The 17,634-nt window shown below is 39.0% G+C and overlaps 3 protein-coding genes across 6 annotated transcripts in view; 1 reads left to right on the forward strand and 2 right to left on the reverse strand.

The window, feature by feature from the left end:
* Nucleotides 1-17,634, reverse strand: part of LOC134845124 (AP-2 complex subunit alpha-2-like) — a 606,200-nt gene that overhangs the window by 279,650 nt on the left and 308,916 nt on the right. The window lies entirely within an intron of this gene.
* The window catches only part of LOC134845123 (FACT complex subunit SPT16-like), a 590,873-nt gene that overhangs the window by 258,689 nt on the left and 314,550 nt on the right, over nt 1-17,634 (forward strand). The gene's annotated exons all lie outside the window — the stretch shown is intronic.
* LOC134844019 (translocation protein SEC62-like) lies at nt 934-3,260 on the reverse strand. The gene is made up of 2 exons (XM_063860469.1): nt 2,587-3,260; nt 934-1,824 (listed from the first exon to the last, which is right to left on the reverse strand). The coding sequence occupies exons 1-2, from the start codon at nt 3,253-3,255 to the stop codon at nt 1,171-1,173; spliced, it is 1,323 nt and encodes a 440-aa protein (XP_063716539.1). The 5' UTR covers nt 3,256-3,260; the 3' UTR covers nt 934-1,170.

Genomic DNA, 17,634 nt, shown 5'->3' on the forward strand with positions numbered 1-17,634 from the left:
GTTAGATAAAACAATTTAACTTCTCAAACGATTCAAAAAGAGGTCTGTAAGCCGGTAAATTGCGAGCCAAAACGTTTCATGCCAAATAATCAAGAGAAAAAAAATATATGTGTTCCAAAATCGGAGTAGGTAAATTCACAACCAACATAAAAAAAAACAATCTACGTAAATACCAAGATCTACGTAAAATTAAGTGTCTTCAATTCGTTGATTGACACTTAAAAATACACAGAGGCAAAGCGGAGCTTTGTATCTCATTAAGCGTAGCATTGCAAGCTATTGAATAGAGAATGAGATTGAAATATTTTTTTTTCTAAAAAAATAATTTGTTTGAACTATTCACTAGCCTACAATGCTATGCCTGCTCTGTATCGCAAGTTATGCAAAGCTTCACGTAGTCACTGTGTATTTTTAAAGTGTCCAAAAATATACTGAGTCAGGTTAAGTAAATTTATAAATTACCGGAGTAAATCACAGTTGCAACTACAAGGAAAAATGCTCGCAGCACAAGAAACATCCGTGAAGTGTCAACTGAGCCGAAAAAACAGCATACCAGAATAGCGAAAGTCCGACAATTCATCTTCTCTCGGAAAAAAACCTCTATTTCATGCATACAAAAAAAACTTGATGCATACCAAAAAAAATAAGAGCCGTCCGGTAATGGAACCGGTGACCTTAAGGTGCGAAGCGTTAGCTACAGACCACGTGTGAAGGAGCCTGGATGTTTTTAAGATTAATAATAAAGCAAAATCAATTTCTTACAGATTTGTAAGACAAGTTGTTTACGGGAAAAAGTCTAGTTCCCGATAACCAGACACTTGCTCTCGCAAGGATAATTATGACTGTTAGTGCGAACTATCTCACTTCTCAATTCAAACCAGCTGAGGACCTGAGATATTTGAGTTCTTGGAAAAAGTAGGTAGATATGTAACATTAAATTAGAGGAAAAATTACAACCACCCGCAAGTAAGACAGCACAATAATGGAAAACACTAACCAAGCTAACCCGCCTGACAACGTTAAAACATGTAGCAATTCAATAATTTTAGAGTGAATTTATAAAAGCTTTATTAACATAGTTTTTTCTTCTACAACATGTGACGCGGTGGCCATTTTTAGTGTAATTCATTGGTTTAGGATTTAAAAATTGACATGGAAGCATAGCGAATGCTAGGATTGCGCATCTAGCACCTCAAAATCGTTCTCGTTAACCGAGTTAGTGGACGAATTTTCTTCTTCGTTCTCATTGGCGTTGTTTTCATTCTCTTCAGGAGTCGCGTCATTATTTGGCAAGTGTTCATTGCCAACTAAGTTTGAGTCATTGGCATCCGATTTGTTTTCATCCGACGACAAATCTTCATTTTCTTTGTTGTCCTGATTTTCATCCTCGCCTCCATGCACACTTTCCTCTTCATCTCGTTCCTCGTCCGATGAATTCTTCGCCTTGTCTTTTTTATCCTTCTTTTTATCCCCCGACTTTATCCACTTGCTCTCGTAATATGGCACAAACGACTCGAAGAACCCGACTTCGGCAAACAAGTTCGGCAACAGCCAGAATCGACACTTTGACTTTGTGTACACAAACACCACTCCATAGACCATCAGCCGCACTAGAGCCAGAGCTATGAGGATGCCGAGTAGAAGCATGGCCACGGAGCTGGTGGCGTACCAGGACGAGTAGCGTAGCCATTCTGGCCAGAGAGGGAACAGACAGATTGCGATGGAGCCGATGATGAGGCCTCCGCCAATCAGACTCTTCCAGATCGATTGCGACTCGTACACCCATACGTAGTAGCACTTGGGATCGTCGTAGAATGTTTGGTTCTAAAAAAGATTCTAAATTCTTTTTACGTCTAATGATTTGATTGTAAGACTTTATAAAATACAGCGCTTAATTTTTTGAATTTACTTCCCTTTGCTAATGATTTTTCCAAAATTTAAAGATTATCGTAGGATTTCTTAGTAGGTAACTTAATAGGAAATTATGGCAGACATAATAACAAGCAAAACCGAAGCTTGTTTACTCAATAGTTTGCAAGGCACCCAATTAGCAGAAAATCATCAGCCGAAAATTTGATCACCATTCACAACAGTTAGTCTGATTTTCTTTTCTATCTTTTCTGAGGACCCGAGTTCGAATCCTGGTCACACTGGCCTTGCTATTTTTATTCTCTTTCTTTTTGTTCTCGCCTAATTTGGTAGAGCTCTTTGTTGCTTTCGCCCTGACTAGTTTCTTACCTATCTTTGTCTAGAGCAGAACGGTCTCTGTGATTTACCAATAACTCATACTACGCACAAATGAACTTTTCACGGAAAAAGCCATTCTTCTGATCTGACTTCGAAGCAGTTCTTATTATAGATCTAATTAACAGTCCCTCCCTCTTCAAGATGGGGGATTGTTAAGTAGGTTAAATTAGTCGACTTTTCGACAAATCAGAATGCAGCTAAATTAGAATTTCGATAGAACTATTTAGAGCGTATTTACTGTCTTGTTTATAAAGGTGGAGATTCTTTGGTAGATATCATAGGAGGGAAGGGGATGGAGATTGTAAAGTAGATCCCTTATCATTATATATTGATACTAACCGGATTCAAATCGAGATGGACTTTTCCTTTGATCTTTTTCTTTGGTTTAGATTCAGAAGACGACTCATTATCGTCCTTTTTAACACTTGATTTACTATTGCTGTCTTTATTTTCTTTTTCTTCTTTATTTTCTTTCTTCTTGTCAGACACTTCTGGTTCCACTTTCTTGATCTTTCTTTTCTGAGGTCCCGAGTTCGAATCCTGGTCACCCCCTGGTCCAGCTGTTGCTTTCTCTTCCTTTTCTTCGTTTTCTCCTGGTTTGCTAGAGCTCTTTTTGGATGACTTGCTTTTGCTGCTTTCGTCCTTACTAGTTTCTTTAACTCTTGGCTTCTGTTTTTTGACTATTTTGATAACGCGGTGGAATGAATTTTTGTTGAGTAAGTTTTGGCAAAACTCGATGGCCATTTTCCGATTGTTGAACAACGTCTCTCCATATTTGCCTTGGGCGAATTTGGACTCCATCAAACATGTTACTGCTTTTGCCCCAGCGAAGTAGAGCTTATTGTTGCCGTACATGTTCGCTTTTTTATTTTCGACGTTGTCAAATAGGAACTTGACGACTGCCTTTTCGTCTTTTGTTAGCTTCACATCTTTGCCTTCCTTCTGATTGTTGCTGCCTTGTTTGCGCCCAGGTGGCCGAGCACTTTTAACCGGCTTTGCTTTAGGCATAACCGGACTCTGAAATTCAACATTTTGAAAAACCATATCGCCATGGTTTTGAAGAGAAACAAATAAAATATCTGCTAATGCTTAACGTCCATTTAAAAAAAAAAACAAGTCGAACAAAACTGCTCTAGAGTACCCAAAATAAATTTTAGGAAATAAGCAACCTTCATGCTATACGGATGACGAAATTTATGTTTATACTTCTTACAAGACGATACTGACAGCCTTTTTGTTGAAACTTCCTGCACTCACGGCGAATTTTCGAAGAGCGATTTCGAGCACTTTTAAAGTTGAGTATCACCCGGCCATCACTATATCAGGTGATTCTATAGCAGATAGAATGGCTTGATTTATAAGAAAAAAATCAGGTTGGAGTCAGTTAATGCGTGATTTAAGATAAAACAACACAGGACTGTCGATATTTTTTTTTGACAATTTCTTCTGCGAACCCACCCAACTATCGCGGCGTTTGAGATAAAAAAAGGTCTGTAAACATAAAGTTTGAATTAAACATTTACAGAAACTAACAAAGCAAACTAATAGTTAAAAGGTGTCAATGAATAATTGAACCAAAAAACTGTTTCGAGCTTTGAACTTCAGGACTTTTTCTGATGGAAACTACTTTGATTAAGATCCCTAATCGGGCAAAATTGGAACACAGGAGAAAACGTTTAACTCCACTTCAAACTGATATACACGCTTGAAACCATTTTTCACGTCATTTTGTTTTTGCAGAGCGCAGTTCACCCTCCATTCAGCAAAAGAACTTCATATTTACTCAAAACAAATCAATTGAGCAAAATTTGTCCCACTCAAGCTCGCTCTTACTTTGAGGCAAATGATTGCTCAAACAAAACAGAAAAAAAGTTACCGAATTTTTTCTCGTCATTAATGTAGAGAAAAACATCAGTCGGACAATCAATCGGGTGAGAATTACGGTGCCACACTTTTTAACCCCACGTCATTCAACCCCTATGTTTACACCCCTATGTTTACACCTTTCTATTTTATAACGCCGTGACAAAATAACGCCACGACAATTTAAACCCCTTTTAAAACCGATACATTGCTTCACATTAAGCCCTTTTACAGCCATAGTAGTATTGCAATTAAGTGTACTAATTGAGGCCAGAAAAGCCACTCTTAATTCACTCGATGCATTTAGTCACTCAAAAAAATTGCATTTCGTTTGCAAGTGAAATAATCTCTCATTCGAGCGTTTAAAACAGATAACCCACAGGATGCTAGTTCAGGATTGCCACGCGGTCAGGGCAAACAAAATATTGTCAGGGCAGTCAGGGCCGTGTCAGGGCGAGCAAAGTTGTGTCAGGGCCAGGAGCGTGAAAGCGTTGCTGGCCTTTTAGTTTTTACTCCACTAAATTCAATTGTTCATTAAGAGTTAGCCAGTAATTTTTTCAGGGGGTATGAGTCGCGAATGTTCAGTCGAGGAAAGATGTAAAATCGACGAAGACTGGCTTCAAGATGGTTTAATTTAAATTGTGGGTTGCTAACTCAACAACTGAACACGAGTTCAGATGTGTTCTTTGTAAGAAATCATATACAGGGCGGAGCCACTACTACGATTCACGTGCTTTGGGACATGCGAGAGCTGTGGATATTCTTCAGCAGTTCAGAGGAGTTTTCAAGGTAAGTTATCGAAATTAAGTTTTGGTAAATTTAACTAGTTGTTCATCGGAAACAAAAACTTTTGTTCAGGTTCATCCCCAGCAGAAGTTACAAATTTCTATGGACGGACCCAACGTGAACTGGTCCTTTATGAGAAGCCTACGGAATGAGTTAACCAGAATCTTGACACTCTTATTGCAGTCCGGTTTTCACTTCGACCTATTATTTTTCGACCTATTTACCCAGTATCACTGGTGCATTTTGATTTATTCAAAAATTAGGGAGAAAAAAATTATTAATTAGCCAATAGAGGGAGTTCTTGTTCCTTTTCTAGAGTTAGAATCAAATTCAATCTAAGTCAAAATTACAGCTTCTTCAGGTTCCTCTAGATTAGCTTAAAAAACAGCTTCAACTAAATTTCAACTTCAACTTCTCTTGAACTTTTCATTAAGTTTCATTTAAAAATTGAAACCATGCTGCCAGCTGAATAGCTCTCGGAAAGCGAGAATTCGTCCCCGTAAACCAGATCAATATGGAAACCCGACGCGTAGACTCCACAACACCTAAAAAAGCGATGCTTCCTGAGAACACTCCATTCAACTACTTTGAAGGCGGACATCAGATGCTGGTTGCGATACACCCTGAAACGCCCCAAATTACCAGAACATAGATAATTCCCGAGAAATCCCCATGCAACAACTAGGAAGATCGAAAACTGTCCTGGATAATCTCTGACTCTACACCACCTAAAGAAGCGATGCTTCCTGAGAAACCTCCATTCAACGACTTGGAAGCAAGTTTTTCCGTTTTTGAGGATAGTTTGTGGCTAATTTATCCATCTTGTTCAGCTCACTTATGTTCATTTTTCAAAACAACTGGGGTAGCGATAGTTGCAGAATCAAAATTGCACAGGGGTGTCCCAATAAAAATGTCGTCACAATACTGGTAATTCCCACTACTTTTGGTCTTGACTACCGAAAATTCCTTGAGTTTACACAAGTTGAAAGGACAATTGTTCATTTCATCAAGTTTACTGGGGTGTTTATTAGTCCAAAAAAATTGTCGTCACAATAAAGGCAGTTTTCATTACTTTTTAGTCATGATTACCAACATTCCCCAAAATTTCACAAAGTTGAAAAATATGGTTATGCTTTTTAAGGTGGGTATAGCGGTGCTGCCTTGTTTGCGTTACCTTTCAGTAGTATAGAGCAGCAAGATGTCCAGCCTACTTTGGGAGAGAGGTCAACCTGTCAAAGTCGCGTGAATATGTTACTCAAGTAGCCTATTCTTTTTTTTTCTTGGGGGCCTAATAAAGATCTTATCAGATTAATTTTTTCAATTGAACTTCTGATAAGGGTATTTAACCGGCATCCTTGGGAATAAATTGTTTATACGTAATTAGGGTGGATAGCTTTATGACATCACCGAGGGGCAAACAATTGTATCAGATTATTGTTTTCACTTGAATTATTTTCGACCTATTTACCCAGTATCACTGGTGCATTTTGATTTATTCAAAAATTAGGGGAAAAAATTATGAATTAGCCAATAGAGGTAGTTCTTGTTCCATTTCTAAATTTAGAATCAATATCAATCTAAGTCAAATTTCAGCTTCTTCAGGTTCCTCTAGATAAGCTTAAAAAACAGCTTCAACTAATTTTCAACTTCAACTTCTCATCAAGTTTCATTAAAAAATTGAAACCATGCTACCAGCTGATTAGCTCTCGGAAAGCGAGAATTCGTCCTCATAAACCAGATCGATATGGAAACCCGACGCGTAGACTCCACAACACCTAAAAAAGCGATGCTTCTGAGAACAATCCATTCAATTACTTTGAAGGCGGACAACAGATGCTGGTTGCGATACACCCTGAAACGCCCCAAATTACTAGAACACAGCTGCTTACCGAGAAATCCCCATGCAACGACTTGGAAGATCGATAACTGTCCTAGACAATCGCTGACTCTATACCACCTAAAAAAGCGATGCTTCCGAGAACACTCCATTCAACTACTTTGAAGGCGGACAACAGATGCTGGTTGCGATACACCCTGAAACGCCCCAAATTACCAGAACATAGATGCTTCCCGAGAAATCCCCATGCAACAACTTGGAAGGTCGAAAACTGTCCTTGATAATCTCTAACTCTACACCACCTAAAGAAGCGATGCTTCCTGAGAAATCTCCATTCAACGACTTGGAAGCAACTTTTTCCGTTTTTGAGGATAGTATGTGGCTAACTTATCCATCTTGTTAAGCTCACTTTTGTTCATTTTTTCAAAACAACTGGGGTAGCGATAGTTGCAGAATCAAAACTGCACAGCGGTGTCCCAAAAAAATTTGTCGTCACAATACTGGTAACTCCCACTACTTTTGGTCTTGACTACCGAAAACTCCTTGAGTTTACACAAGTTGAAAAGACAATTGTTCATTTCATCAAGTTTACTGGGGTGTTTAATAGTCCAATAAAATTGTCGTCACAATAAAGGCAGTTTTCATTACTTTTTGGTCATGATTACCAACATTCCCCAAAATTTCACAAAATTGAAATAGTTGGTTGTGCTTTTTAAGGTGGGTATAGCGGTGCTGCCTTGTTTACGTTACCTTTCAGTAGTATAGAGCAGCAAGATGTCAAGCCTACTTTGGGAGAGAGGTCAACCTGTCAAAGTCGCGTGAATATGTTACTCAAGTAGCCTATTCTTTTTTTTTCTTGGGGGCCTAATAAAGATCTTATCAGATTAATTTTTTCAATTGAACTTCTGATAGGGGTATTTAACCGGCATCCTTGGGAATAAATTGTTTATACGTAATTAGGGTGGATAGCTTTATGACATCACCGAGGGGCAAACAATTGTATCAGATTCTTGTTTTCACTTGAATTATTTTCGACCTATTTACCCAGTATCACTGGTGCATTTTGATTTATTCAAAAATTAGGGGGAAAAATTATGAATTAGCCAATAGAGGTAGTTCTTATTCCATTTCTAAATTTAGAATCAATATCAATCTAAGTCAAATTTCAGCTTCTTCAGGTTCCTCTAGATAAGCTTAAAAAACAGCTTCAACTTATTTTGAACTTCAACTTCTCATCAAGTTTCATTAAAAAATTGAAACCATGCTACTAGCTGATTAGCTCTCGGAAAGCGAGAATTCGTCCTCATAAACCAGATCGATATGGAAACCCGACGCGTAGACTCCACAACACCTAAAAAAGCGATGCTTCTGAGAACAACCCATTCAATTACTTTGAAGGCGGACAACAGATGCTGGTTGCGATACACCCTGAAACGCCCCAAATTACTAGAACACAGCTGCTTACCGAGAAATCCCCATGCAACGACTTGGAAGATCGATAACTGTCCTAGACAATCGCTGACTCTATACCACCTAAAAAAGCGATGCTTCTGAGAACACTCCATTCAACTACTTTGAAGGCGGACAACAGATGCTGGTTGCGATACACCCTGAAACGCCCCAAATTACCAGAACATAGATGCTTCCCGAGAAATCCCCATGCAACAACTTGGAAGGTCGAAAACTGTCCTGGATAATCTCTGACTCTACACCACCTAAAGAAGCGATGCTTCCTGAGAAATCTCCATTCAACTACTTTGAAGGCGGACAACAGATGCTGGTTGCGATACACCCTGAAACGCCCCAAATTACCAGAACATAGATGCTTCCCGAGAAATCCCCATGCAACAACTTGGAAGGTCGAAAACTGTCCTGGATAATCTCTGACTCTGCACCACCTAAAGAAGCGATGCTTCCTGAGAAATCTCCATTCAACAACTTGGAAGCAACTTTTTCCGTTTTTGAGGATAGTATGTGGCTAACTTATCCATCTTGTTAAGCTCACTTTTGTTCATTTTTTCAAAACAACTGGGGTAGCGATAGTTGCAGAATCAAAACTGCACAGCGGTGTCCCAAAAAAATTTGTCGTCACAATACTGGTAACTCCCACTACTTTTGTTCTTGACTACCGAAAACTCCTTGAGTTTACACAAGTTGAAAAGACAATTGTTCATTTCATCAAGTTTACTGGGGTGTTTAATAGTCCAATAAAATTGTCGTCACAATAAAGGCAGTTTTCATTACTTTTTGGTCATGATTACCAACATTCCCCAAAATTTCACAAAATTGAAATAGTTGGTTGTGCTTTTTAAGGTGGGTATAGCGGTCCTGCCTTGTTTACGTTACCTTTCAGTAGTATAGAGCAGCAAGATGTCAAGCCTACTTTGGGAGAGAGGTCAACCTGTCAAAGTCGCGTGAATATGTTACTCAAGTAGCCTATTCTTTTTTTCTTTCTTGGGGGCCTAATAAAGATCTTATCAGATTAATTTTTTCAATTGAACTTCTGATAGGGGTATTTAACCGGCATCCTTGGGAATAAATTGTTTATACGTAATTAGGGTGGATAGCTTTATGACATCACCGAGGGGCAAACAATTGTATCAGATTGTTTTCACTTGAATTATTTTCGACCTATTTACCCAGTATCACTGGTGCATTTTGATTTATTCAAAAATTAGGGGAAAAAATTATGAATTAGCCAATAGAGGTAGTTCTTGTTCCATTTCTAAATTTAGAATCAATATCAATCTAAGTCAAATTTCAGCTTCTTCAGGTTCCTCTAGATAAGCTTAAAAAACAGCTTAAACTAATTTTCAACTTCAACTTCTCATCAAGTTTCATTAAAAAATTGAAACCATGCTACCAGCTGATTAGCTCTCGGAAAGCGAGAATTCGTCCTCATAAACCAGATCGATATGGAAACCCGACGCGTAGACTCCACAACACCTAAAAAAGCGATGCTTCTGAGAACAATCCATTCAATTACTTTGAAGGCGGACAACAGATGCTGGTTGCGATACACCCTGAAACGCCCCAAATTACTAGAACACAGCTGCTTACCGAGAAATCCCCATGCAACGACTTGGAAGATCGATAACTGTCCTAGACAATCGCTGACTCTATACCACCTAAAAAAGCGATGCTTCTGAGAACACTCCATTCAACTACTTTGAAGGCGGACAACAGATGCTGGTTGCGATACACCCTGAAACGCCCCAAATTACCAGAACATAGATGCTTCCCGAGAAATCCCCATGCAACAACTTGGAAGGTCGAAAACTCTCCTGGATAATCTCTGACTCTACACCACCTAAAGAAGCGATGCTTCCTGAGAAATCTCCATTCAACGACTTGGAAGCAACTTTTTCCGTTTTTGAGGATAGTATGTGGCTAACTTATCCATCTTGTTAAGCTCACTTTTGTTCATTTTTTCAAAACAACTGGGGTAGCGATAGTTGCAGAATCAAAACTGCACAGCAGTGTCCCAAAAAAATTTGTCGTCACAATACTGGTAACTCCCACTACTTTTGGTCTTGACTACCGAAAACTCCTTGAGTTTACACAAGTTGAAAAGACAATTGTTCATTTCATCAAGTTTACTGGGGTGTTTAATAGTCCAATAAAATTGTCGTCACAATAAAGGCAGTTTTCATTACTTTTTGGTCATGATTACCAACATTCCCCAAAATTTCACAAAATTGAAATAGTTGGTTGTGCTTTTTAAGGTGAGTATAGCGGTGCTGCCTTGTTTACGTTACCTTTCAGTAGTATAGAGCAGCAAGATGTCAAGCCTACTTTGGGAGAGAGGTCGACCTGTCAAAGTCGCGTGAATATGTTACTCAATTAGCCTAATCTTTTTTTCTTTGGGGCCTAATAAAGATCTTATCAGATTAATTTTTTCAATTGAACTTCTGATAGGGGTATTTAACCGGCATCCTTGGGAATAAATTGTTCATACGTAATTAGGGTGGATAGCTTTATGACATCACCGAGGGGCAAACAATTTTATCAGATTATTGTTTTCACTTGAATTATTTTTCGACCTATTTACCCAGTATCACTGGTGCATTTTGATTTATTCGAAAATTAGGGGAAAAAATTGTAAATTAGCCAATAGAGGTAGTTCTTGTTTCATTTAGGATCAATATCAATCTTAGTCAAATTTCAGCTTCTTCATGTTCCTCTAGATTAGCTTAAAAAACAGCTTCAACTAATTTTCAACTTCAACTTCTCATCAAGCTTCATTAAAAAATTGAAACCATGCTACCAGCTGATTAGCTATCGGAAAGCGAGAATTCGTCCCCATAAACCAGATCGATATGGAAAGCCGACGCGTAGACTCCACAACACCTAAAAAAGCGATGCTTCTGAGAATACTCCATTCAACTACTTTGAAGGCTGGATGCTGGTTGCGATAAACCCTGAAACGCCCCAAATTACCAGAACACAGCTGCTTACCGAGAAATCCCCATGCAACGACTTGGAAGATCGATAACTGTCTTGGACAATCGCTGACTCTATACCACCTACAGAAGCGATGCTTCCTGAGAACACTCCATTCAACTACTTCGAAGGCGGACAACAGATGCTGGTTGCGATACAGCCCGAAACGCCCCAAATTACCAGAACAAAGCTGCTTCCTGAAAAACCCCCATTCAACGACTTGGAAGATCAAAAACTGACTGGGATAATCGCTCACTCTATACCACCTAAAAAAGTGATGCTTCCTGAGCGCTCTGTATTCAACGACTTGGAAGCAGGACATCCGATGCTGGTTGCGACACATCCTGAAACTCCCCAAATTACCAGAACACAGATGTTTCCTGAAAACTCGCATTTCAACGACTTCGAAGATAGAAAACTGTCTTGGATAATCGTTGAATCTATACCACCTAAAGAAGCGATGCTTCCTGAGCGCTCTCCTTTCGACGACTTGGAAGGTGCATATCAGATGATACTGGTTGCGATACACCCTGAAACGCCCCAAATTACCAGAACATAGATGCTTCCCGAAAACTCCCCCTGCAACAACTTTGAAGATCGAAACCTGTCCTGGATAATCGCTGATTCCATACCACCTAAAGAAGCAATGCTTCCTGAGAAATCTCCATTCAACGACTTGGAAGCAAGTTTTTCCGTTTTTGAGGATAATATGTGGCTAATTCATCCATCTTTTTAAGCTCATTTTTGTTCATTTTGTCATAACTACTCAGGTAGCGATCGTTTCAGAATCAAAAATGCACAGGGGTGTCCCAATAAAGTTTTCGTCACAATACTGGTAATTCCCACTACTTTTGGTCTTGACTACCAAAAATTCCTTGAGTTTACACAAGTTGAAAAGACAATTGTTCATTTCATCAAGTCTACTGGGTTGTTTAATAGTCCAATAAAATTGTCGTCACAATAATGGCAGTTTTCATTACTTTTTGGTCATGATTACCAACATTCCCCAAAATTTCACAAAGTTGAAATAGTTGGTTGTGCTTTTTAAGGTGGGTATAGTGGTGCTGCCTTGTTTAGGTTACCTTTGAGTGGTATAGAGCAACAAGGGGTCATGCCTATTTTGGGAGAGAGGTCAACCTGTCAAAGTCGCGTGAATATGTTACTCAATTAGTCTAATCTTTTTTTCTTGGGGGCGTAATAAAGATCTTATCAGATTAATTTTTTCAATTGAACTTCTGATAGGGGTATTTAACCGGCATCCTTGGGAATAAATTGTTTATACGTAATTAGGGTGGATAGCTTTATGACATCACCGAGGGGCAAACAATTGTATCAGATTATTGTTTTCACTTGAATTATTTTCTACCTATTTACCCAGTATCACTGGTGCATTTTGATTTATTCAAAAATTAGGGGAAAAAATTATGAATTAGCCAATAGAGGTAGTTCTTGTTCCATTTCTAAATTTAGAATCAATATCAATCTAAGTCAAATTTCAGCTTCTTCAGGTTCCTCTAGATAAGCTTAAAAAACAGCTTCAACTAATTTTCAACTTCAACTTCTCATCAAGTTTCATTAAAAAATTGAAACCATGCTACCAGCTGATTAGCTCTCGGAAAGCGAGAATTCGTCCTCATAAACCAGATCGATATGGAAACCCGACGCGTAGACTCCACAACACCTAAAAAAGCGATGCTTCTGAGAACAATCCATTCAATTACTTTGAAGGCGGACAACATATGCTGGTTGCGATACACCCTGAAACGCCCCAAATTACTAGAACACAGCTGCTTACCGAGAAATCCCCATGCAACGACTTGGAAGATCGATAACTGTCCTAGACAATCGCTGACTCTATACCACCTAAAAAAGCGATGCTTCTGAGAACACTCCATTCAACTACTTTGAAGGCGGACAACAGATGCTGGTTGCGATACACCCTGAAACGCCCCAAATTACCAGAACATAGATGCTTCCCGAGAAATCCCCATGCAACAACTTGGAAGGTCGAAAACTGTCCTTGATAATCTCTAACTCTACACCACCTAAAGAAGCGATGCTTCCTGAGAAATCTCCATTCAACGACTTGGAAGCAACTTTTTCCGTTTTTGAGGATAGTATGTGGCTAACTTATCCATCTTGTTAAGCTCACTTTTGTTCATTTTTTCAAAACAACTGGGGTAGCGATAGTTGCAGAATCAAAACTGCACAGCGGTGTCCCAAAAAAATTTGTCGTCACAATACTGCTAACTCCCACTACTTTTGGTCTTGACTACCGAAAACTCCTTGAGTTTACACAAGTTGAAAAGACAATTGTTCATTTCATCAAGTTTACTGGGGTGTTTAATAGTCCAATAAAATTGTCGTCACAATAAAGGCAGTTTTCATTACTTTTTGGTCATGATTACCAACATTCCCCAAAATTGAAATAGTTGGTTGTGCTTTTTAAGGTGGGTATAGCGGTGCTGCCTTGTTTACGTTACCTTTCAGTAGTATAGAGCAGCAAGATGTCAAGCCTACTTTGGGAGAGAGGTCGACCTGTCAAAGTCGCGTGAATATGTTACTCAATTAGCCTAATCTTTTTTTTCTTGGGGGCCTAATAAAGATCTTATCAGATTAATTTTTTCAATTGAACTTCTGATAGGGGTATTTAACCGGCATCCTTGGGAATAAATTGTTTATACGTAATTAGGGTGGATAGCTTTATGACATCACCGAGGGGCAAACAATTTTATCAGATTATTGTTTTCACTTGAATTATTTTTCGACCTATTTACCCAGTATCACTGGTGCATTTTGATTTATTCGAAAATTAGGGGAAAAAATTGTAAATTAGCCAATAGAGGTAGTTCTTGTTTCATTTAGGATCAATATCAATCTTAGTCAAATTTCAGCTTCTTCAGGTTCCTCTAGATTAGCTTAAAAAACAGCTTCAACTAATTTTCAACTTCAACTTCTCATCAAGTTTCATTAAAAAATTGAAACCATGCTACCAGCTGATTACCTCTCGGAAAGCGAGAATTCGTCCCCATAAACCAGATCGATATGGAAAGCCGACGCGTAGACTCCACAACACCTAAAAAAGCGATGCTTCTGAGAATACTCCATTCAACTACTTTGAAGGCTGGATGCTGGTTGCGATAAACCCTGAAACGCCCCAAATTACCAGAACACAGCTGCTTACCGAGAAATCCCCATGCAACGACTTGGAAGATCGATAACTGTCTTGGACAATCGCTGACTCTATACCACCTACAGAAGCGATGCTTCCTGAAAACACTCCATTCAACTACTTCGAAGGCGGACAACAGATGCTGGTTGCGTTACAGCCCGAAACGCCCCAAATTACCAGAACAAAGCTGCTTCCTGAAAAACCCCCATTCAACGACTTGGAAGATCAAAAACTGACTGGGATAATCGCTCACTCTATACCACCTAAAAAAGTGATGCTTCCTGAGCGCTCTGTATTCAACGACTTGGAAGCAGGACATCCGATGCTGGTTGCGACACATCCTGAAACTCCCCAAATTACCAGAACACAGATGTTTCCTGAAAACTCGCATTTCAACGACTTCGAAGATCGAAAACTGTCTTGGATAATCGTTGACTCTATACCACCTAAAGAAGCGATGCTTCCTGAGCGCTCTCCTTTCGACGACTTGGAAGGTGCATATCAGATGATACTGGTTGCGATACACCCTGAAACGCCCCAAATTACCAGAACATAGATGCTTCCCGAAAACTCCCCCTGCAACAACTTTGAAGATCGAAACCTGTCCTGGATAATCGCTGATTCCATACCACCTAAAGAAGCAATGCTTCCTGAGAAATCTCCATTCAACGACTTGGAAGCAAGTTTTTCCGTTTTTGAGGATAATATGTGGCTAATTCATCCATCTTGTTAAGCTCAATTTTGTTCATTTTGTCATAACTACTCGGGTAGCGATCGTTTCAGAATCAAAAATGCACAGGGGTGTCCCAATAAAGTTTTCGTCACAATACTGGTAATTCCCACTACTTTTGATCTTGACTACCAAAAATTCTTTGAGTTTACACAAGTTGAAAAGACAATTGTTCATTTCATCGAGTCTACTGGGTTGTTTAATAGTCCAATAAAATTGTCGTCACAATAATGGCAGTTTTCATTACTTTTTGGTCATGATTACCAACATTCCCCAAAATTTCACAAAGTTGAAATAGTTGGTTGTGCTTTTTAAGGTGGGTATAGTGGTGCTGCCTTGTTTAGGTTACCTTTGAGTGGTATAGAGCAACAAGGGGTCATGCCTATTTTGGGAGAGAGGTCAACCTGTCAAAGTCGCGTGAATATGTTACTCAATTAGTCTAATCTTTTTTTTCTTGGGGGCGTAATAAAGATCTTATCAGATTAATTTTTTCACTTGAACTTCTTATAGGGGTATTTAACCGGCATCCTTGGGAATAAATTGATTATACGTAAATATGGTGGATAAAATTATGACATCACCGAGGGGCAACCAATTGTATCAGATTATTGTTTTCACTTCGACCTATTATTTTTCGACCTATTTACCCAGTATCACTGGTGCATTTTGATTTATTCAAAAATTAGGGAGAAAAAATTTATAAATTAGCCAATAGAGGGAGTTCATGTTCCTTTCCTAAGTTTGGAATCAAATTCAATGTTTGTCAAAATCCAGCTTCTTCAGGTTCCTCTAGATAAGCTTAAAAAACAGCTTCAACTAAATTTCAAGTTCAACTTCTATTGAACTTTTCATCAAGTTTCAATTAATAACTGAAACCATGCTGCCAGCTGAATAGCTCTCGGAAATCGAGAATTCGTCCATATAAACCAGATCGATATGGAAACCCGACGCGTAGACTCCACAACACCTAAAGAAGCGATGCTTCCTGAGAACACTCCATTCAACTACTTTGAAGGCGGACATCAGATGCTGGTTGCGATACACCCTGAAACGCCCCAAATTACCAGAACATAGATAATTCCCGAGAAATCCCCATGCAACAAATTGGAAGATCGAAAACTGTCCTGGATAATCTCTGACTCTACACCACCTAAAGAAGCGATGCTTCCTGAGAAACCTCCATTCAACGACTTGGAAGCAAGTTTTTCCGTTTTTGAGGATAGTAAGTGGCTAATTTATCCATCTTGTTAAGCTCAATTTTGTTCATTTTTCAAGTCTACTTGCATGGGGATTTCTCGGGAAGCATCTATGTTCTGGTAATTTGGGGCGTTTCAGGGTGTATCGCAACCAGTATCATCTGATATGCACCTTCCAAGTCGTCGAATGGAGAGCACTCAGGAAGCATCGCTTCTTTAGGTGGTATAGACTCAACGATTATCCAAGACAGTTTTCGATCTTCGAAGTCATTGAAATACGAGTTTTCAGGAAACATCTGTGTTCTGGTAATTTGGGGCTTTTCAGTGTGTATCGCAACCAGCATCTGACGCCGCCTTTCAAGTCGTTGAATGGAGAGTGCTCAGGAAGCATCAACGACTTGAAAGGCGGCGTCAGATGCTGGTTGCGATACACACTGAAATGCCCCAAATTACCAGAACATAGATGCTTCCTGAGAAATCTCCATTCAACGACTTGGAAGTTGCATATCAGATGATACTGGTTGCGATACAGCCCGAAACGCCGCAAATTACCAGAACACAGATGCTTTCTGAAATCTCCCTATTCAGCGACTTGGAAGATCGAAAAGTGACCTGGATAATCGCTGGCTCTAAAGCACCTCAAGAAGCGATGCTTCCTGAGAGCTCCCATTCAACGACTTAGAAGCAAGTTTTTCCGTTTTTGAGGATAGTAAGTTGCTAATTTATCCATCTTGTTAAGCTCACTTTTGTTCATTTTGTCAAACTACTGGTGTAGCGATCTTTGCACAATCAAACTGCACTGGGGTGTCCCAATAGAGAAGTCGTCACAATACTGGTAGTTTTCACTACTTTTGGTCTTGACTACCAAACAATCACTGAGATTTTACAAATTTCAAAGAGTTGTGCTTCATTTTGTTGATATAGCGTAGTTGACTTGTTTACGGTACCTGAGAGCGCTTTGTTAGTTTTTTATCCTGCAATCTGTCATTTAGTTTTCTTGTCAATGATGCAATTTTTTTTACTCAAGTTTCTACATTTTTGAGGACAGTGTGTAGCCAAAAAAGTCATCTTGGTGCGCTCAATTTTTTTCAAAAAGTCAAGTCTACCGAGGTAGCGATCTTTGCAGAAGCGAAATTGCGCTGAGGTGTTTTTGTCCCAATAAAGTTGTTGTCACAGTACTGGTAATTTCTACTACTTTTGGTCTTAACTACCAAACATTACTTGAGTTTTCACAAGTTGGAAAGACAATTGTTCATTTCATCAAGTCTATTGTGATGTTTATTGTTCCAATTAAATTGTTGTCACAATACTGGCAGTTTTGTGTAATAAAAATCTTATCAGATTAATATTTTCACTTGAA

Source organism: Symsagittifera roscoffensis, chromosome 4 (genome assembly GCF_963678635.1).
Source record: "Symsagittifera roscoffensis chromosome 4, txSymRosc1.1, whole genome shotgun sequence".
Classification (NCBI taxonomy): domain Eukaryota; kingdom Metazoa; phylum Xenacoelomorpha; order Acoela; family Convolutidae; genus Symsagittifera; species Symsagittifera roscoffensis.